General features: G+C 41.5%; 1 protein-coding gene across 1 annotated transcript in view; it reads right to left on the reverse strand.

The window, feature by feature from the left end:
* The window catches only part of UBR4 (ubiquitin protein ligase E3 component n-recognin 4), a 351,227-nt gene that overhangs the window by 111,485 nt on the left and 216,998 nt on the right, over window positions 1–22,744 (reverse strand). Inside the window, 9 exon segments of the mRNA XM_029579045.1 lie at window positions 3,546–3,785; window positions 4,332–4,525; window positions 9,383–9,470; window positions 9,558–9,643; window positions 13,270–13,414; window positions 14,457–14,625; window positions 16,215–16,454; window positions 16,924–17,002; window positions 21,988–22,215. Coding sequence (XP_029434905.1) covers window positions 3,546–3,785; window positions 4,332–4,525; window positions 9,383–9,470; window positions 9,558–9,643; window positions 13,270–13,414; window positions 14,457–14,625; window positions 16,215–16,454; window positions 16,924–17,002; window positions 21,988–22,215 — 1,469 coding nt within the window.

A 22,744-nucleotide genomic window follows, 5' to 3' on the forward strand; every position in this document is an offset into this window, starting at 1 on the left:
ATCCACAAAGAGAATGCATGAGACACATCTGCATACAAAGAAGATGTTGCACCCAAACCTATCACATGCATATTTACTGTGGATATCCTGAAAACTGAATGGCTAGGTATGTCCTGAGGACTGCACTGAGAATCACTGGTCTGTGAAATAGATGGTCTTCACATAATTGATCTAGGTCATCTCATTTATTGCTTTTTTAAAATATATTTTACTGTATTTGGCCGAGTTTTACAGTTGGTATTTTATTTTAGATATGGCTTTGGTATTTTATCTTGCTGTCATTTTTGCGAGTTTTGTGTTTTATGATTTATATTTTTTAACATCAATTATATTTATTGTTGTTTTATGCTGTTTCCTATCAAATGAACTCATTGCATTACTCTTCCATTCCCACCTTAGACACTCCTGTGGAAACGAAGAGATATAAATAAATGATTAAAACCCCACCTAAAAGTATGCGCATTGTGGAACATTACGTGTACTCTTATCCAGATTGAGAGGCGATGCTCCTGGAGGTGAGGTTAGGAGACGAATCGTAGGCATTTTCTAATCCACGCAGGCACTTTTCCATGAAAGTTTTATGAGCGCGAGTAGCAGGTGCAGGTATTTTGTAACAGTGTTAATTTTCAAAGGAAAAATATTGCGTAATTTCCCTGAGAATTGGTGGAAAGCCTGAGGACAAGGAATACCCACGGATGTTGTTGCATAAACGCGAGCAGTCTGAAGACTGCCCTCTTAATTGAATGGCCAATTCAGTTGTATGAATTCCTTTGGAAATTATTGATTTTGGTATTCTTCTGAAGTACACTGCAGCATGTGGTTGACACCATACCTACCGCATTTCCACTTTTATCCTACTAGATCAGACAGCTCATTTCTAAAATCCCTGGCTTCTTTTTCAACAAAGTTAAAACTATTGAAAAGAATTAATGTTCTATACAACAGCAATTCAGGATGTTCAAATAACCAATTACTATAATAATTTATAATTTGGATAATAATTATCTTTTTTGACCTGAAGCAATTAAGAAGGTTTCAATGTTTTCCTCTTTACATTTGATTGGGACAGCCCCCTTCCCTCAAATGTTATTTTGTGCTATATAAATGGAACGCAAATCTTGCCTTTTTCTTTTACTTTTTTTCTGCTTCTTGATCATTACCATAGGATTTGCTTTCAATATTTCTTGTTCAATGGACATGGAACCTGAAATGTGAAACAGCCGTGGTGATCCCCTGGGATTACCACTAGATGGCTCTAGCCTAAGACGTGGAATTAGGATTTAGGGGCAAAGTGTACCATTTCACAGCAGCATCTCCTGAGTGCCAGTCTGCACAAAGGCAGGGAGAGAGAGCCGTCAGTGTGGCATTTCGAGTTAAGAGTTTGTTCTCGTGCTTTCCCTCCCATTCCTGGCTGCGAGGCCTCGCTCTCCTGGTAACACAGAATAAGGAGGCGGCAGACAGGGACAACATGCCTGGTAGGGATTATCTCAAGTTTTAAATAAGAGATTCTTGGGACTTTCTTTTTGGAATTTTCACCTGAATTCCCAGTTCTGCCTCGGGAAGGATAGGAGGAGTAGACGAGACCTGCTGATACCGTCTCGCCCCCAGAGGACAGTGGAGACTCCCTGCAGGGGAGCCTCATTTTTGCCTTTTGGGGAAGATTTTTTCATTTGGGTTTTGGAAGGATGTTTTTGCACTCACCCTTCCTGCCCAGTAGCTGAAGAAAGGAGAAGCGCTAATCTTTTCCTTGCTGCTTGGACCTTTCACTCTGAAAGACCTAAATTTATCATCCGGACAGGAGAATCGGAAGATGTTTTGTGTCAACTGGAAACCCTCTCCAATCTCTCCACACTGAGAGAGAGGAGGACGACAACTGGGATTTAGGAGAACATGAAGTACGCCTGTACTTTGCATATTGTTCAGGAAGCAATTCCACCACAACCAGGATATCCCCCCTGCCCAATGGGAAACTTAATATTTCAATCCCTGGAGAGTAAGATGATCTCAGGACCCAGTACTGACAGGTACATTCAACAAATAGAGGAGCACTTTGAGAATAATTTGTGGACATATGTGTAACCAGAATCAAGTGTCTCTGGTATCAATTAATTCTCTTGGGTAATCTGCAGTACTATGGTAAGTTTGTAACACCCAACCAGTGTCCAGCCTTTTATTATGGATACCTAGACCTATCCAGGTTATCCCCTCTGATACAGTATACAGGGAAAGAGTCCCTCCCCTGCAACTTAGCACTGGAGGTTTATCCTCAACACTTGTTGGAGAATCTATGCCCCACAGCTGAACATATTTTGTGACTATGTACGGGGACTTAGACCTGGGACTCAGTGTGACCCCTGCCTTCCTCAATAAAACAAAAAAAAAAATTATAATCTAGATACCTCTAATGAACAAATTGAATAAGAAACGTCTTGGAAAAGTTAGTGGATTGTTTTCCAGAGGAAAGTAAAATATGAATTACACTGTTATGTCTTCTCATTTTGTAGGAGGTTTTTTTTTTGTCAAATTCCATAATAACTACTCATAAGATTTTACTATCCAAATGATTTTTTATTCTGTTGACATGGTAAATATATTAAAAACGTAGAGCAGTGTGAATAGCAATTTAATGAGATAATGCTTTTCTGTTTCCACCTCAGGAAGATTTAATCCTTCTGGGAGCAATTTTCATTCTGCCCATATAGCTATGAAGTGGGTATTACCAGAAGCCCTAATTTTCAAAGTAAATTTCCTAAGAAAAAAGTAACTGCTCACACTTGTACTTCTGCTTGGTGCAAGTATTGTTTCTTGGTCAAAAAACAACATGCATAGTTTTGAAAATACAAAAGTGCATGTGTTGTTTCAATTGCCCCCAGGATTCTGCCCCCAGATGAGGCGTAAAAATATATGGGTAGTGGAATGGGCATGGAGTTTTAGCTGTACTCAGGGTAGACAATTTCCAGACAAGTAAAATACTTTTTACTTGCAGCAATTACTTTGAAAATTGTCCTCTTTGAGAACTAAAACAATCTAAACGATTACTTTTCAGGAAGATGAATTTATCAGTCTGCAACAGAGATATGCATTCGTGCGTTCATTCGTTTGGATACCTATCGCGTAAGAACGTAAGAACATAAGAAATTGCCATACTGGATCAGACCAAGGGTCCATCAAGCTCAACATCCTGTTTCCAGCAATGGCCAATTCAGGATACTATGAACAAATGTACACACAATGAATGGTATGCACCTAATAGATGCACTTTAGATAGATGCGCATACCATTCTTTGTGTGAGTACATTCGTCCATTCATTATATACACACTTAAGCATGAAACGAATGGACGTCCAAAAACTAACAAATGCACATCCCTAATATGCAATGATTTTTTTTTGTAACCAAGTTATAAGTAATCTGTAGTTACTTTCCAAAATTAATATTAAACAAGCCTGCTAAATTTTTTAAGTATAAAAATTGATGTGCTTGGTCATGATTTGCTTTTTCTCATGTCATCTGTGATCCCAAAACATAGAGCATTTCAAACTGACCTGCACTTGTGGCACTGGTACACATTCTCCCCGCAGTTCCCACACACGCCTGGATTGGCTGGGACTGATGCACTGCAACGTGGACACTGCAAGGTCTCTGTGGATGCCTGGTAATTCTCATAGAAGTCAGCAAATTCAATCATTAAGTTTGAAGCAACAATGGGCAAAGGCAAGTCTATCTTCACCTCCGTCTGTCCTGGGGTCAGCTGCACCTTCTTAGCTTTGTGCCAGCGAGCAGGTCTATAAGAGAGGGTATCCGAAAAATAACACACAAAATATTAAGGTGAGTCTCCAGAAATGAGCAAAAATGGAAGAACTGTCCTGCTATACAGTAGATCCATAGGAAATTCAGAGCATGGCAAAAAAACAATGGCGTACTGCATACTGGCATTGGGCTGTGGAGTACCTACAATAAATACCATTTAATACAAACACTAGCATGGCTTTGCAATAAAAGAGTTTACCAAGGACACAAAGGACAAAATAGACAGTGTATTTTCAATTTCTGCAATTATAAGGCAAAATGTGATTGGAATGGATGTTCCAAGATCTCTTTCCCAGACAATACCATTCTGGGTACTGCTTACAGTAAATGAGAATCTCTTCAAAGATTTATTGAAAAGATATTTATGTCTCACCTGACTGAAAATTCACACACTTCCTCTCCCCCCAAAATCACACATCTACCAATTGAATAAACCATATCCCCACTGTAACAGCTTTTTCTCCAATTCACCTTCCACAAAATATATATATATATATATATATTAAATAAAATGCACCTACTTGTTCTTTAGCTCCACAATGGCCTGTACAGTCCTGTTGTTGTAGTAGAGGTTAATAGTGCGCACCATTTTAGTACGCTTTAAGTCCCCGATCTTCACCGTCACCTTGCTGATGGTGTGGCTGCCAATTAATTTCACAACTTGCTGGGTGGTGGTATAGCGTGTATCTACTTTAATAGACGACAACTTGATATTCTGCAAAGAGGTGAAATACAAGGGCTATTTTATTAAGGGATATCTCCTATTCTATAGGCTATGAGAAAACCACTTATTTACAAGCTGGTTTAGATTGAAAGACCATCATAAAACCATCAAGTCCAGACTTCTTAAGTGTCTAGCAGCTTTCTCTCTATAATAATCCAGGGGAAGGAAAAAAACAACCCACACTGCATCTGTGGTCAATTCATCTTTAACGAACATTTTTCCAACCTACAATATGGCAATTGGCTTTGAATTACTGGATTATCTCTTTTCTAGATTGAGACTGTCTGAGTGGTAAAATGCAGATGTGTCTCTGTGAGGTTATATTTTCTTAAGGTAATTGTGGCTCTGTGCAGGTAACCCCAGTCAAAGGTTACTCTTTTGTCTCCATGATTTGGCCACTAGTAATCCTCTGTTTATACCATTCTTATGCTCACTATCTCTTCTGGGAAGGCATTCCATGCATCCACCACCCTTTTCTGACATTGGTCTTTGAACCCCTTGGAGCTTCGTATTATGACCCTTTGGTTCTAGTTTTCTTTCCATCAAAAAAGGTTTGATTCCTGTGCATTAATACCTTTCAGGTATGTAAAAGGCTGCTTCATATCATCCCTGTCTCTCCTCCAGTGTGTACATATTTAGGGGCTTCAATCATCTCATTTTTTTTGGTACAGACCTCACACCATTTTCGTTGCCCCTCTCTGGAGCACTTCCATCCTGTCTGTATCCTTTTTGAGATACGGTCTCAAGAACTAAACCCAGTACTCCAGATGACGCCTCACCAATATTATCAAGTCCTTTTTCCTGTTAGTTATGCATCTCTGGTCTTAACCACCGGCTTTGTCACATTGCTTCCTTGGCATTGGACTGTCAGACACTATCACCCTAAGATCTCTCTCCCAGTCTATGTATCAGACTTTCGGCCCCAAATATGCACAAATCCTTTGGATTTCTGCACCCCAAATGCATGACTGCAATTTTTTGAACTGAATCGCAACTATCAAACTTTCAACCACTCAGTTCTTCTTAGATTGCTTTTCATTTTCTACTCCTTCATGTTATGTCCACTCTGCAAAAAGACAAACTTTTCCTTCTAACCCTTCTGCAACCTCACTCGCAAAGATATTGAATTGAAGTAGTCCCAGAACTGATCCCTGAAGCATTTCCCTCCTCAAAGTAGGTTCCATTTACGACAATCTGCCTTTATCTGTAAGGCAACAGATTTGTAATCTATTCCACCACCTGGGACCCATTCTCAGGATTTTCAATTTGTTCATGAGCCTTCTATATGGGACAGCATCAAAAGCTTTGCTGAAATCCAGATAAATCACATCAAGTGTTCTTCCTTGATTTAATTAGCTAGTCAATCAAAAAAGTCAATCAGACTTGTCTGGCATGATCTTCCTCTGGTAAAAATCACATGCTGTCACTGACATTAACCATGTTATTTTGGATCATGCAACCTGGGGTCACGGCATTTAGCTTTGCTCTCTCCCTCACACTTACTGCTGTGATTTTTCTGGAGCTGCAGCTGTATTTTCTTACAGAGCCTATTTTTCCTTTTTCATACCTTCACCTTACAGTATTTATTTTCTTCTCCCTTTTTTCTCCTATTTAAGATCTCTGCCAGCCACATGGTGAGCCTTGTGCACTATGCAGCTTGGCAGAGTCTGATCTCTTTTCCTAATAAATAATGCTGCATCTGTAGCTTTTTTTCTGCATCCTCTCAATCTGTTTGTTTTTGTCCCTTTATCAACTGCTGGTGTGACTGGCAGCATGTGTGTGGTCTGTGTAGGCCTCTGGGTTTGGGGCCTAGCCCGAGTTCTTATTCAGGCAGGAGTTCCATATCATTTTGTCAACAGCTGGGAGGATCAGGCATTAAAAGAATCAAGGACTGGACTGCTCCTGTGGGGAGGGAGAGCTTGTCCTCTCCACACTCCTAGGAACTAGTCTCCACGGGCCTCTAGAGACCTGGATAAAATAGCCTCCCCTCCTGCTTGTCAGCTCTGGCAGTCGCCATCTATGCCATGGCCACTCTCTATGCCATTGAGCACCATGGATGCCCTTGGCATTGTAGGCTGACACGGATGCCATTGAGCGCCATGGAAGCCCTTGACACCGCTAAGCACCATGGATACTATCAAGTGCCAGGGGTGCCCTCAAGCATCGGGGGAACGAGTATCCCGGGTGCACCATGGTAGCCATTTAACACTGTCACGTGTGGGCAGCTCCTTTGATGCCATTGAGAGCTATAAAGGCTATTCAGATGGGTGCCGATGGTGCCACTGAGTGCTTTAGGTACCTGAAGCGCCAGTGATGTCATGAGTGCCAACAAGCACCAGAAGTGCCATCCAGTGCCATGTGTGCTATTGTGCACTGTGGGTCTATGGCTCTATGTGCCATTGATGCCTTTGAGTACCATGGATGCTGTCGAGTGAGCAGACTCCTTTGAGCGGCACGGGTGCTGAGTGCCGCTGATTCCTTTAGACACAGTGGGTACCATTGGTGCCTTCTTTTCTACCTTGGGAAGGTTTTTCTAACTGGCAGCCTCTCTCTGTTCCCTGCTGGATCCAAGAGCCCATTGGGCAGGAGCACTTATTCCACTGTTGTACTACTGTAAAGCAGGGCTGCTTCGTGAGGGGGCTATTCTGATTCCTTGTAGTGTCTAGGGGGTCCCCCTCTTTGGTTGCAGCCAGAGATGACCATTAATGGCTATTAATCAAGTTTACTTAGGGAATAACCACTGCTATTAATTGCATCAGTGGCATGGGATCTTCTTAGTGTTTGGGTAATTGCCAGGTTCTTGTGGCCTGGTTTGGCCTCTGTTGGAAACAGGATGCTGGGCTTGATGGACCCTTGGTCTGACCCAGCATGGCAATTTCTTATGTTCTCATAGCAATAGGTTTTTAACACCCATGCCAGACTGGTGAACAGTCTGTTCTGTTTATCAGAATAATCCTGATCTGGTACCCTCTGAGTTTCCAGGGTGGTGAGGAAGTCCTATTTATACATGGGCTGGTTCTTGCAAGATCTCTGTTTTTGTATCTCAGTAGAGAGGTCTGCCCTCAGTTTATGTTGTTCCTGTCTACAGAGAGGTCAGCCTCGATGGCAACTCCCTGCTGTTGCCCAAAGTTGATTTCTATAGCCTAATAGCTTCTTTTCCCACAGCCCTCCTTGTATGCCTCCTTGTATTCTTTGCTGTGGTGTGAATTGAAATGTCTTATTGTCCACCTTTTTGTGTACCATCCTTTCCCTGTTTCTTTGGCTTTTAATGCTTTCCTTGGTTGGCCAAGGTGCTTTCCTTTTCACATAAGCTTTATCCTGCCGGGTAGGAGGATATGCCTGTCAATGGAAGTGTGGAGACTGTGTGTTTTATTGGTAGCTCACAATCCATGCTCAGAGTCTTGGAGTGGTGACCCTGTTAGAAAGGTAGCCCTTACATTCCTTGGTACTCTTGGTTCCATGCCATCTGACCTGGGGGGGGGGGGGGGTCAGATCTTTTCTTAAAGTTGTTTATCAGGTGGGGTCTTCCACAGACCCTGATGCTTTCTGCCACTTCTTCTTCTAAGAACTTGCTTGGTTTCTATGTCCATTGTTCCTATCAGCTAATCATCAGGCATAATTATGCAAATGCATTCTATTCTTCCTCTTCAGATACTAATGAACCACTGTTTACTTTCTAGTGCTTTCTAGCCTCAGACTGGCTTTTGAGTGTTTTGTGACACCAAAGGAAACTGCAGTCTTCATCCAAGAGCTCTTTTCTTGGTTGGTTCTTTGTGCCCTTTCCTGTACCCAAAAGGATCTAGGCCTACTAGTGCTTGTCAGGGATCATTGGTCAGAAACGGATTATTTTTTTAGGCAAAGCGCACTCTTCACCGTGGGTTCACATCACACCCCTTAGGCGCCTATACTGCACATCAGGGTTTTCTCCCTCTGTCCTATGAGCCTCTGATGTAGAACCTAACTTTTCCCTCCCAGACCCCATTTTGGTTCAGCTGTCTCACAAACAAAAGGAAGAAAGGTGGTGCCTTAAGCAGTATGGGGCTTCCCCACTTTGCACTGTTTTGGGCAGCCTCTAGCTAGGGATTTACCCATGCACGAGAACTGCCATCCTGTTTGTCCTTGGAGAAAGCAGAGTTGCTTATTTGTAACAGATGGTCTCCAAAGACAGCAGGATGTCAGTCCTCATGATTTCCTTCCTGCCTCCCTATGAGTTGGTTTTTCCATGTATTAGCTTATATCATGGACTGCAGGGCTCTGCTTAGGGGGCAGAGAGAAGACTACAGCTGCACATGCTCAGTAGAGTACGCTAAAAGCTCTAGAATCTTTGAGATCAAGCTTCCATGACAGGCTTCATTAGATGTCACCCATGTGTGCTTTCCTTGCAGAACACCTATTATAGGTAAGCAACTGCTTTCTTCTCTGAAGAAATAGAAGAGACATACAGTAAATAGGTAAACTGAAGAACTGCAATCTCAATTGTAAACCATAAATATTTCTTTTTATATACTAAATGGTGAAATGTCTGTCTTTTTCTGTTGATACATATTTATTTATTATTTAAAATCTTTTCCATACCGTCAAGTTATTTACCATCACAATGGTTTACAAAATAGGCACAAATAGTTTAAAAAAAAAAAAAAAGTTTACGTTATAGAAGTGCCAATAATGATCCGGTTACAAAGAACTCTAATATAATGACTAATTGATGAAAAAACCTGATGGTTCAGTTAATATATAAGAAATATAAGAATGAGAAAAGACAAAAATTATACAATGAATTCTAACAGCAAAGCAGTGCCAATCTTGATGAAGTACAACATGTAAAACTTGGCATAAATAATTACTTACACAGAGTGGTATTTCTGGGTTGTTGCAAACAAGGCAAGGATCACTTTCTAAATAATAACCATCAAACTCCACCAATCCAGACAATGTGCTGTTGAGAGTAACAGACCATTCTATTAGGAAAGAACCATGCGAACACTGACTTCTGATTTGCTTTCTAGTAAGTAAAAAAACTTACGTGTAAATGTTGGAATTGGGATGGTTAGTAAGAATGTGGTTCTGAGTTCGCAGGATTTCAACAGCCTTTTGGGAATACTCCTTTAACTATAACCAAAAGGGAAACATGTTAGAACAAAGAATCTAGCAGTTCTGACAGTTTTATTCAAGGGTTCTCAATTCCTGTCCTTCAGAACCACATATAGGTCTGGTTTCAAGGTAACCAAGTTATGAAAAATTAGCCTTGAGGCCAATATTCAAAGGGAACTAGCTGGCCGAGAAAAGACTTAGCCAGTTAGATCAAAGCCTTTTAAAATCTTCCCCTACTGAGCAATTAACATTATCCGCATAAGTTTTACTACGTACCTCACTTTAGAAGGCCATATATGGAATGGGTCTTGGGGGTGGGGTAGATTACAAGGATAAAGTTAGGCTGCTGGTGCTTTCAGCACCAGCCACCTAACTTAGCCAGCCAAATCAAGGTGATGCAATAGCAAGCCTAAATCTGGCTGTCCAACCCTTCCCAAATCCTTAATATAAAAAAAGAAAATCATCTCCCTTCCTCTTACTTCCAATAAAAAAACATAACAAAAAGCCCCATTTTTCTACCAGCGCTCATCCCCAACCTCCCTCCTTCCTTATTCCCACTGAAATAAAGCTAAAGCTCCCTTAAGTCACAAGCCCCTCCTCCTGCTCCCATTGGAATACAGATTCCTGTCAATCACGGAGTCTCCTTCTACCCAACTGAAAAAATAAACCACTCTACTCCCACCCTTCAAAACCCAAGGGTGCTCCTAAAGTCATGACAAGGTGAGTGGGCAGAAGAACTTAATCTTTCCTTCGGTCACAGCAATGCTGAATGTAAGCGGATAGGAGGAGATTTTATGTCCTCCTGTCTGTCTACCATGATTTTGGAGGGAGTCCTTGGGTTGAAGAGTGGGAGTGGAGAGGGGCTTAATTTTGAGTTGGAATTGAAGAAGGGGGCTCATCGATTTGCAGGGCAGGCTTGGTAACGGTAATAATTTTGATATACCAATTTTCAGAACTTCAAAACAGTATATAAAATATATATAATAAGCCATAAAATACATACAATAATCAAAATAGTAATAAAATCAAATAAATCATCAAAAAACCACTTTCCTAAATTTAATATTGGCCATTAATCAAAGCAGTGTAATAAAATATTACAATTTATAAAATCATACATCAGGAAACCACTCTCTAAACCTTTTACTGGCCAGGAAACTGTCGGTGCAATGTCCTATAGGATGCTCATGGTCAGCACACCAATTTGTCCCTGTTGAGACTCAATCAAGTGTTTTAAAGTCAAAACAAGAGTTGTAAGTTTGATAACTGGTGTCAGTTTAGAAAAGTTACTCAGAATCATTGTAACTCAAAATGTCTTACATCATGGACTTCCTGTACTTATCACATAACTATCCTTAATTATATACAAAATGCCTATTCCTTCATTTACTTGCTCCAAACCCATGATGACATTTTCCAGTTTATTGCCAAAATTCTTGGCCTCTTCTAACCTGATTTCAAATCAGATCTTCTGATTGTTTTTCAGATTACAATCTCTGCATCACCAAGAATTGCTAAACACAAAAGCCCTGCTAAGCACTGAGCATCCTGGCTGAAACAGTCACAAAACAAATCTAAGTATGGAAGCCCATTCAATTGAAATAAGCTCTACTACTGCCAAAGCTGAGTAAAAACACTGATGCCTTTAAGTATGAATCTTTTTTGCTTCTTCCTCCTGAAAAACTATTACCCAAGGCAACTAGCCTTACCAAAAAATTTGAAATGATTATCTGGAACGAAGCTGCTCACTCTTCCAGTTTTCAATTGAAGTTCAAGCTATACTCAAGACAGTAGCTAACTGTAATCTGCTTTGAAGTGTTTTGAAAGGCAGAATATAAATCAAATAAATCAAATACATAAAAAATAAAGATTGGAGGATTTCTGTTGGCTGAAGCTGTGATGCAGGTTCTATATTAAACATTCAGGTTATGTTCCCACAAACACAGATTTAATCAGCAAATGCATGCAGGATCTAGCATATCTCCCAAAAGAACAAAAGACTACAATGGAAATAAAGGTGGCTCAGACATAACTACCAGCACAGAGATAAGGCAATGCATCTCACAGGATGGAGAGAAAGATACAGAATCAAACAAGGTGTTGCCACATTCAGGGTAGTGTTTCTCTTGAAAGAAAACATTGCAGCTCCATAGCATACAGACACTCAGAAAAGTCTGTCTTACCCAAGGGAAAAACAGGAGGCATATCAAATGGAAGCAGCTGAGAGGCATAGTGTTATGTAAAACCTTAGCGTTACCCCCTCACAACCACTCAGGATTAACCTTATGGACACCTGGAAGTCATGCCAAGCATTGCCCAGGTTCCAACCGCAAATGCACATATATTGGCAACCTCCTGCTCACTGAGCTCCCTCTGGGCAAGACAGCTGTCTACAAGCTATCTCCTGATGGTTTCTAAGGACACTCAGACCCCACAAAGCTCAAGGGTTACACAGTTGCTATAAATGCACCTACAAGACAAAAAAAAAAACTGGTATTGTCAATCCTTCACAGGGACTGAGCTAACAAACTAAAACATAATAAATACTAGGGAACAATGAACATAAAAAAGATTTAATTTACAAATAAATAGCCAATGGGTTAAAAAAAAGAGAGGTTCATATAGTTAACACTAACTAGATAAGTTTCACTATACTTAGGCAGTGCCTGGGGAGATTCAGGACAGAAAGTCATCACAAGGATGTATAAAGCTGGGAGAGGGTCTTGGCACAGATCTGATTCTTCTGTACTGCCAGCCAAACCTAGAGAGTTCTAGCAACTAAAGGGCTAGTTCTCTGTGGGCAGTGTTAGAAGGACCCATCAGGGCACATTCTGGCCAATGACACTGCTGAATTTTATACCATTATACCTTCTTGTGAGTCTGGAAGAGTATGTGTTCTAAGTCTCACTTTGGGGTATACAGCAAGTAAACCTGTTTATTTCTAGCTGCCAGAAACTGCAAACTACAGCAGGCTACTACTTGCCTGTCAGGTCAAGGACTGCATGGAAAAGGAGATCTTACTAGAGAAAATAGAAGTCTCAACACAAAATAAGAAATCTCAACAGACATGAAGATCCCCATTTCATGCCTCATGGTCTGGAAGGGAAGGGAAATGCACTCCTCCTGGAGCTCTTCAGAAAGACTCACAGAACCTCAAGTTCTGGAAGGGACCTTCAGTGACCTGAATTCCAAATACCTATTCCAGGTGCATATAATGGGACGCTCCTAATCAGTGCAGGTCCTAAGGGACCTCCATCACAAATCCTTCCCTTTGCTAGGAAACTTGACATGCTAAGTCTCCACACGTGCAGACGTAACACACAGATGGATGTGACCAGGTACACAAGGCATTCCATAATATGTAAAGGATGTCAAATATGAAAACATTTTATATTTAAGATGAATTTTCCAGCAGCATGACCCTTCTCTACTGAGACCAGAACTAGAACTGAAACTGTGCTGTTTTGATAGAGAAGGACGTTCCCTGCTCTACAGTGGTAGCCATGATCTATTATATTCCTGGAAAGGACACACATCTCAACAATATTGACTACTGAAGGAATATAATAGAGCAGAAATCTATTTAATTCTGCTGAAAAATCTGTATTCTTAGTAGAGAATATTATCCAGAGCTAAGCATTTACCTTTTTTTCTGTCTGTGGTGTTTTCAGTGAAAAGTATCCGAGAAGGTCTACAAACTGGGCAGCCTTGCGCCCATAGGCTGGGAGCTCAGGCCAAATGGACCACATGAGATCTAGCAGTAATTCCTGCTGGGATTTGTTGGAATTCCTGAGACACAAAAATGGCAAAATCGTGTTAACTCGGAACTACACAAAACAGAAAAGAAATAAATGTAGCTAGAGAACAGTTAGCTCAAACTGGCAGAACAAGTTATAGAAAAGCAATGCTAGTTTGCTGGCATGGCATCTATAAAAGCATGAGGGTAATTCATCTAAGTATATTGAAAGATACAGTCCAACATCACTGGCTAGAAACTGTAGAAACTAACTTTACCTATAAAAACCTTTTTGCTATTTTCACTGATTATACTGGTGTGTCAATTTGTTTGCAGCCATTATTATAAGTGGAATTTGATTAAACTGGAGTTCATGCTGAAGAATCAAATTTACCACTTCCCCTACTGATGGACCTAAGTTTAAGGAAACTGTTAGATAAAAGTTGTGCAGTTTGCAGTATCAAACCCAGCACCTTCATGCAGAACAGGGTCGAGCCTGAATGTCAACTTATATTAATCACCCTATATGATCCAGAAACTTAATAGAAAAGTAAAAGTAAAAACAAATTACAAATGAATATGGCAGACAAACAAACTAATGAATGCTATTAATTCTGCCAAAATCTATTTTGGAAAGAAACGGAATGAAGAATAGTTACAGTTTTAAGTACTTTGATAACTCGTCTAGATAATAAAGCCTGACAACTTGTGTAGTCTCTTCTATGCAACTTCAAAAACAATTAAGTTACTTGGAGTTTTTGCTCTCATTTTCAGTGAGTTCTTGAATATTTGAGGCATCTTGTTTTTCATTAGGACAGGGGCTCTCCCCCTCCTACAAAGAACAAAGGTGTCGGAGATGACCAATAGGAAGAGTTATAGGTCAAAACAGGTGACAACATCCTGATTATGCCTGTCAACTCGTCAGAAGGATGACTTGTTCCCACTCTCAGTTCAATACATGCAGATTCTCTATAGAAAGTCTATATGATGGAAATGGTTTCAATATATTCATCATCCAATGGTGGGACCTCTTAATGCAAGTATGCAATGCCGGCCACTTTGTCTACTGGTGCATCTGGGAGACAGGCACCTTACCTGTAGATATGCAATGCCAGGCAGTGGGCCTGCCAGCGTACTGAAGAGGCATTAGACTCCAGAAGGAAGCAGCGCAAGAACTGTATCAGGGTCTCTTTGTCTGCAAATTTATTCAGCTGATTCACCAATGCGGTGCATAACTGGTCTTCTTGGCTGTTGGAGCTCTCACCTACAATACAGCAGATGGGAGAAGTCAAGAGGAGCATTTTGAGGATTCTCCCCCAATATCTAATGCCACCTGTAAATTGTTCTGTTAACCAAGCAGAATCTACTTAGAAATTAGACTGAGGCCAGTGGTTGAAATTTTCAAATAGCAACTACTGCTAGACCAGTAGCTAGATACCTTTCTTCTAAAATCAAGTGATCTTTTATACTGTGAGGAAACGGGTCTTTTGTTGTGATGTGCTTCAGTCAATTTGTTGGCAACCTCTGGTACCACATCATGATGAAAGAGAGCACTCCTGCTTTTCTATCGCTATTAACAATGACAAATGTTACCAGTAAATGGTGACTACTTGGATGTAACTGACTCTCTCCAAGCAGAAAAAAAGCAGGGGGGGGGAAGGGACAGGATGGACTGAGAAGGGTGTGGAGAAGAGGATTCTCTCTTCAGCAACTTCTCAACTGAACAAAAAAAATCTCTCTATATATTTTTTTTAATATATGAGAAGCTCCCCCTCCCCCCCCAAGCTCTACCTAACTCCCTCTGGGCCTGGGAATGGACAAGAGTGGGCTTGCACTGCACCTGTTTCAGAAGGTGAACCTAACAAGGTCCTGCTGTCCCACCATCTGCTGGAGGCAGAGAATACTGGCTTTCCTCTGAGCTGCACCTCGCTGGGAGAGCTGGGTGTCTGCCTCAGTCCACCTGTAGCAATGCACAGGAGGTGGGCTTCTTTCAACAGAAAGAGAGGTTCTACAACAAGGGATCACAGGATGAGAACGAAAGGGAGGTAGACTCAGGAGTGAGCTCAGGAAATATTTCTTTACAGAGAGGATGCTGGATGCATGCAGCAGCCTTCCAGCAGAGAAGGTGGAGATGGGTCAAGCACAGGGGAGCTTTGAAGGAGTGGCAGGGAGTGTAGAACAGAGTAGTTGGTGTGGATGAGCTAGATTGTTTTTCTGCCATCATGTTTTTTATTTGGATAGAGAGAAGGAAATGATGCAGACATTCAAACATTTCAGAGGTATGAATGCACAAGAGAAATGTTTTTGAGAGGAAAGAATACACAAGAACAAACATTTTAGTATGAGGATCTAATGGATACACTCAGGAGGCATCATCATAAACCCCCTCTTCACAGAAAGGGCGGTGGCTGCATGGAATGGCCTCCCAGTTAAGAAGGTGATGACAAAAACAGGAACAGAATTAAAAAAAAGTATGGGGTAAGCACAGAGAAAGCCTAGTTGCAAAGAAGTGAGGGGACGTCAACGATCTGTGGCATTGTGCCAGGAAATAAACTGGGCAGATTAGATGGGTGGTTTTTGTCCTTATCACATTCTACATTTTTAGTAAATACAATAGGGCTAGGAAAAAGCCCTCTTGTAAAACGTTTTCTATCATGAAAAGTTTTAGTGCTAGAAATACAGAGTATTTGTTTATTTTATTTCTTTTGCATAAAAAGTCCATGTAACTATAGTTATCAAAGCCAATAATCTCATATCCCCCTTAGAAAGTAAAGATCAAAGAATGCCAGCATGAATTAAGTTTTTGGTGACAGGTTTCAGAATGTATTTTTCAAGCTATTTCCCTCTGCATACCATCTTTGTCCTTCTCTTTCTCTTCTTTTTTACTTTTCTTTGTGGATGCCTTGCTCAGAGCCCCTGCCTGCCCAGTGCTGGACGTGGCTGAAGCAAAGGACGATGTGCCCGAAGAGCCGGAGGATGAAGTTGCAGACAGGACTTTACTGCCGCACAGGGCACAAGAGAGAAGCTGCAGCAAGACCGGCGAGACCCCCTCATCTACCAAGAAACTGACCTGCAGAAGGAAGTACAGCACAGCTGTACAGCAAGAAAAGGGGGAAAGCAAAAAAAAAAAACACACAGAGCAAACATCATACAAAGGGGTCACCCAATGCACAAGTGAAATAAAGAATTTTTTTCCTTATCTGCAATGTAGTCCTACCCTCATCCTACTTCACAATGCTCATGACACTTATATAGTAAGTGCATGGCTCTAGTTTGCAGTTACAAATTATATGTTTATGGGCATGGATGTCAAGAAAAGGTACTGTATAGTATGACAAATACAAAGAATTAATTGAATCTATATATTTTAGCTTTTTCTACCCCGACATCCAATAATCTTCTCTATTCAAAGTGGGTAGAGAACAGGTTAAACCAACACGAGCCCTTTGATCAAAGCAAGGTCTTGTAATGAATCAACCTAGTCTATGTGAATACATTTAATTCTTCCCTGGCCATGTCAAACAAAAAGAACACTCCTCCAACACACAGAAGTGAATCTTACAGTCATCTTTAATGCAGAACTTCTGCCAGTTCACAGTGCGCTGGGATGCAATCTCTGCACAGGCCTTCAAGTGCTCCATCTGAAAATCAAATAATTTACAGCTTATATTGAATACTTGGTAAGAGACTTCTTTTCTTCAGGAAGAGAATGTTTAAAAGCCACACACCAAAAATTGTAATTAAAAAGATAAGTTATTTAACATAATCACACTGTTATTAGGAAAACACAAAAAGCCAAGCCGCTCTCTGTATGACCCTGCACAAAAACTATAGCCCAACAGTAAACCACACCTTGGTCTGACACAGGCAGAATGCAGACAAATATAGAATAAGTAGACTGTAAAATTATCAATAGAAACATATACACAAAACTGAACTGGAAACTGCAACAAGCCAGATACTGTATGTAAAAAACAAACATTCTTCATAAACATCAAATAAAACCAAGAAATATAATACATAATAGTAAAAGCATACTAAACAAAAGAACAAATGCTTAGATATAGCAGATGAATATTCAATAAGTAAAAATTCATATATTTTTTTTGTTTTGAAAATTGTGGTGTTTGGGAGATTAATCGAAAAACACCCAATTAAACCTAGAAAGGATGTTATAAAAATCCCCTGCTTTGCATACCTGGGAATGTTTGACTTCCAGTCATCCTAAGATTGTCATGGATTAGCTGGAGAGATGGGGATGCACAGATTTTCTCCTTCCTCTTTTTCTCACACACACCCATCCCACACCACACAAGTAGGCTGCCTTGTGTGGCTGGATAACTTGCTATTTAACTGGTTATATTCAAATATAGTGGGTTGGGGTTTGGTTTTTTTTTGGGTTTTCTTTTTTTAAGTTATCCAGCTATATGTAGCCGGATAACTTTAGGCAAGTATATTCAGTGGGATGTTCACCCCGCTGAATACACGGAACAAGTTGTCTGGCTAACTTTAGCTAGATATCTTGTCCACTGAACGGTTTACTGACTGTGGACCTCCAACTCTTTTTAATTTACAAAATAAATATACAACAGTATACAAAATAATTCAAATGTTATGCAGATATGCTACAGAATTTAAGGAACTATGCTTTAGAATTTTCTCTTGCTGCAGGAAATTAGATACTTTGACTAGAGGTTTAGATAGCATCCTACCCTCTTGGATCATAAACTGCTTTGAAATGAATAAAATATACCCAGGTTGGATAGAGTGCATCAATTTCCTCATGAAATTATGGTATACTGCACTCCATCTGAATTATGAAAGTCATCACATATGTCTAATATCAAGATACAGTAAAGAATATTTATACTTACACAAGCAATGTCTTCATTGGAAGTAAAACCAATAAATACTGATGTTTAATTAAAATTATAGGACTTCAATACAGATACAACATGAAACAGTAAAGAACAACTCTATATAAGAGCTTAAAATATAAACATATGAGGAAAAAGCCTTCCCATCAACTTTGAATGCAATTTTATTTTTTTCATGTAAAGGTTCTTTTTGGTTTGGCTTTTTGCTCATGTGAGTTTGTATTTTAAGCTGTTATATAGCGATGTTCTTTACTGTTTCATGATGAAATAGAATCATAGTTTTGGCAGGCATTTTTGTTTCATTTGGGGTGTGTATAGAAATAGTTGTATTTCCAATTGGATGATTCCTTGATGACTCTTCTATAGACACCGAAATATCAGATTGCAGATGATGTTTTAAGGCTTTGTGTAATATTTGCAGGGCTGCCTTTTCATGAGTAGAGTTGTTACTGTTTGAGTGTTGCAGTTAATGCTTTTTTGGTATGAGTTTAGTATATTGTAATTATTTAGTTTGCTCATGACTTTGAGATCTAAGCTCAAACCTGATGCATATTACAATAGCCCTACCACCATATGATTTCCAGTATATATAAAATTTTATTTTATTTTTTTACTTTTTCAGGGTTTTCTGGTTAGCGCCAGTCTAGTTTATTAGAAAAAATTGGAGAAATTACTTACCTGATAATTTCGTTTTCCTTAGTGCAGACAAATGAACTCATGACCAATGGGTTATGCTCCCGTGCCAGTAGACAGAGACGGAATCAAATTTCAAAGCTGACACTCTCCTAGGAACCAGCAGAGGGGCTGCTGACCAATTCCACAGCCGCAGCTGTCTTCTGGCCGCCACTACTGAGGCCACTCCTCTGGCCGAGGTACAGACTAGGTCAGGGCCCGCATCAGCTAGAAAGGCAGCAGCGGGTTCCATAACCACCCCCAAGTCATCCACCTCCTGAGAGAGGAGCAGGCACAAATGAGCTACAAGGGCACAACAAGAAGCAATCTGTAACCTCATTGCTATTGCGTCAAAGGCCTGTTTAAAGATGGACTCCATCTGCCTATCGTGCGCATCCTTTAACGCCAGTCCTCCCTTCACTGGGACAGTTGTTTGCTTGGACGGCACAGACCAGCGCACCCAAAATTTAGGGAAAGGCAAACGTTTTCTCGCTGCCGGATCCAGTGGGTATAGAACTTCTAACGATCGTCCAGCTTTAAAACTTGCTTCTGAGGCATCCCATTCTAGATCAATCAACTCCTGGATGGCTTTCAGTACTGGAAAGTAGCAAGCAGCTTTCCATAGGGAGATCAGAATGGGATTCTTCTTTGGTTCCGTCAGAGTCCGCCCCAGGAACTCCCAGCTTCTTCAGAGTCTGGGAAACCAGGGCTAGAATTAGTCTCTATGGAAAAACCATAACATAGTCTGATACGGTTCTAAACTGGGGGGGGATCTTCCCATCTTCCAAGGAATCTGGATCCTCTTCTTCATCCATGCCATCCGGGTCACTGACAGGGATACCCCTTGGTGTGTTGAGGCATGCCTCGAAGTCTGCTGCTAGGACTGGGAGAGGGGGGTTTGCCGGCTGAGGTTCTGCCCGGACAGAGGTAAGTGAGGTAGCAAACAGCGCCTGTACGAAGGCTTGAAGGCCTTGAAAGAATTCTACCCAAGAGAAGGCAGCTGGGTCCATGCCTAGCCCAGGAGGTACTGGGGCAGGTGCTGCTAATTTTCCCTCTCCAACGGATGACCCAGTACTAGGGGTACTTCCGATTAAGGCTGTGGCTGACCCATCCTCTGAATGGGAGGAGCCGGGCTTAGCAAAGTCCGGGGAGGCCAACTCTCCCTGAGCTTCCTCACAGAGCTGACATAAGCAAGAATCCAGGTCAGACTGTGCAGCCCTAATATTACAAGCAGTGCAGAGAGAAAGGCGCTTATGTTTCTTTGCTGCCGGAGCCATTGGTGGCGGTAATTGTGTATTCCGTTAGCTCACACTTAAAATTTTGTGTGCACAGATTTCAGACGCTGAGGCACATGCACAACCCATGTGCCCAGCTTTACCTGTATTCTGTGCTTAGTAGGTCGTGCGCGTATGTATGCGCACAATGTTATGCACACTGCATGTTCTGATGTTCTATGGAGGATGTGCGCAAGATGGCGCTGCCGCGGCCTACCACATGGTGTGCCAAGCAAGCCTAAAGCGGGGCCTAGCCCAGTAGGGGGCCATGCAAGGCGTTCAGAAGCCCACTTCACCTTACCCCAACAAGATTGGAAATAACGTCAGTATGGCGCAACGAGCAAGTAGATCGGAGGAATTCTTACCGAAACCTCTCTGGCTGCAGGGGGAGAGGATTTTGGCCTTTACCGCCATGCTTGGCATCCTGCACCAGCTGCCTTTAAGCTGCTTAAGCAGCAAAGTCCACGTCGGGAACCCGCTACCGGACCAAGGCACACCTCTAAGGGATCTCAGAAATCACCTCTGCAATTTCAACTGGGGGAGGGACTTTTAGGTATCACCACAGGAGAGAGGGGCTCAATTTTTTTTTCTCCAATTTAAATGTAGAATTTCTCCTTCCAAAAAGTACAGCAATCTCCATAGGGAGAGGAATGCCCACCATCTGCTGGAGACTGAGAAATACCAAAGGGCTGAGGTCACTGCAGATGCAGGGGTGCATCTAGAATGACATCTGCTTTGAAATCTGATTGTCTACATCTGCTGGCAGGGGAGCATAACCCATTGGTCCCGAGTCTACCTGGCTACACGCTAGGAAAGTGAAATTTATGTTGGAGATTTTTTCTAAATTCTGCCTGGCACAGGTCACATGATGTACATTCAATGATTTGTTCAGTGTGCTCTTAGGAGCTTGTAAAGTATGTGCCACACAGAAAGTGCACCAGTGAGTCAGATACCCTAGTAAGCCAGTTTTGGAAAAATCACCTGGGCTATTTGCCTGCAATCCACCCCTGTCTTTACTCCTTGCAGAAATCTATCACTTGTTACTAATGGTATGTCATCTACATAAATAGCTTACTTAAAATCCGTCATTTTCGCTTTAAACTGATTTTCACACTTAATTATGATTTTTTCTAATTTTCATCCTAATTTTATGTGAATTGAAGAGCTGCGGATGTGTTGAACACCTTCCTTCACAGCCAGAAGCCAGTGCAGGCAGAAAATCCTGCTGGCATTTAAGTCCCTCCTCCTTCCCCCTCAAAGGAGACAAAAAGTTTCACGTGGCTCGGACGCGAAGCTCTGATCTAAATGGTGGCTTTCTCGGCGCACTGACTGATAGGATGGGGCTTGCTGGTCTACCACCGGAAAAGAGCTGGGACCAAAGCACGGAGCAGAGTGCACAGCTCCACAGCCACCCATTCAAACACACATGAGCAGCAACCCAGTGCAAGAAGGCCCACCAGCTGCCTTACCATAAGGAATTCCAGGCAGGTTTCCTGGCTCCATGCGAATGCAAGCGTGGAAGGCAGTGCATGCACGTGAGCTGCTGAAAACAGAGGGGAGGGAAGAGCATGGAGCCATCACAGCCAGTGAGAATGAACGACGGTTTGGGGAGGAAGACGAGCTACAGGGAGTCTCCACTAGTAAGGGCTTTCCCTTCTGGGGACGGCATTACCACTTTAATAAAAATAAAACCAAACTCAGAAATGCGATTTTCTTTTACACTGGCGAACCAGTGTATGCTTTTCAAACGCAAATCATTCAACGGCCCCTTTAGTTTGTGAAGAACCAGTCCACACCGCTTACCAGGCTGATGAGGGTATCGTACTGCAGGGCAGAGCCTGAGCTGGCTGTCACCACGCTTGCTCGCAGGAAAATGCCTTGCTCTTCCAGGAGTTTTTTGATGCCCCGGACATGAGAATCCAACGTGTGGAGGTCTCGGAGTTGGCGGTACTTCTCTTTTGAGCCACAGATGAAGAGTAGGAGCTTGCGGACTTGGCGGCGTACAAATGGAGTCTGCTGGATCATCAAATACTGAAAGAAGCAAGTGGCAGCCATGAGCTTATGGTATTGAAAGTTTACAAGATATCCCCAGGGTGAGATGTGTTTAACTCTTGCTAGCACACCAAAAGTAAAGCCTGCAACACAAAGTCACGAGTGAAGGCTCATTACCAGATCAACAGAACAAAAAACTACTCCAGATAACTAAAAGGTTTTTTTTAGTCTACTTTTTTGGTTGTGTCAGTTTAGAACCTAAAGAGTATGTTCTTTGGGTGTAGAAATCCAAACACCAATCCTCAGGTCAATAAAATGTGGGGACTTTAGTGACATTGTCAGACGTGACACAGGATCCAGGTCACTGACCGAGGCAACAAGCTTACCTGTGATAATAAAATGGCAAGAAGCCGTATGCATGTCTTGAAATGAGATGTTGGTAAAGCAACCAGATTTCAATGCATGTAATTTCACAGAGATGACTGAATTCTCTGTCGTGATCCACAACTATTCATGTAATAACATGAACAGCAGCTCAAAGATATTTCTGGGTATAAGCAAGACTATT

The sequence above is a fragment of the Rhinatrema bivittatum genome, chromosome 15, assembly GCF_901001135.1.
Source record: "Rhinatrema bivittatum chromosome 15, aRhiBiv1.1, whole genome shotgun sequence".
In the NCBI taxonomy this organism is placed as follows: Eukaryota; Metazoa; Chordata; class Amphibia; order Gymnophiona; family Rhinatrematidae; genus Rhinatrema; species Rhinatrema bivittatum.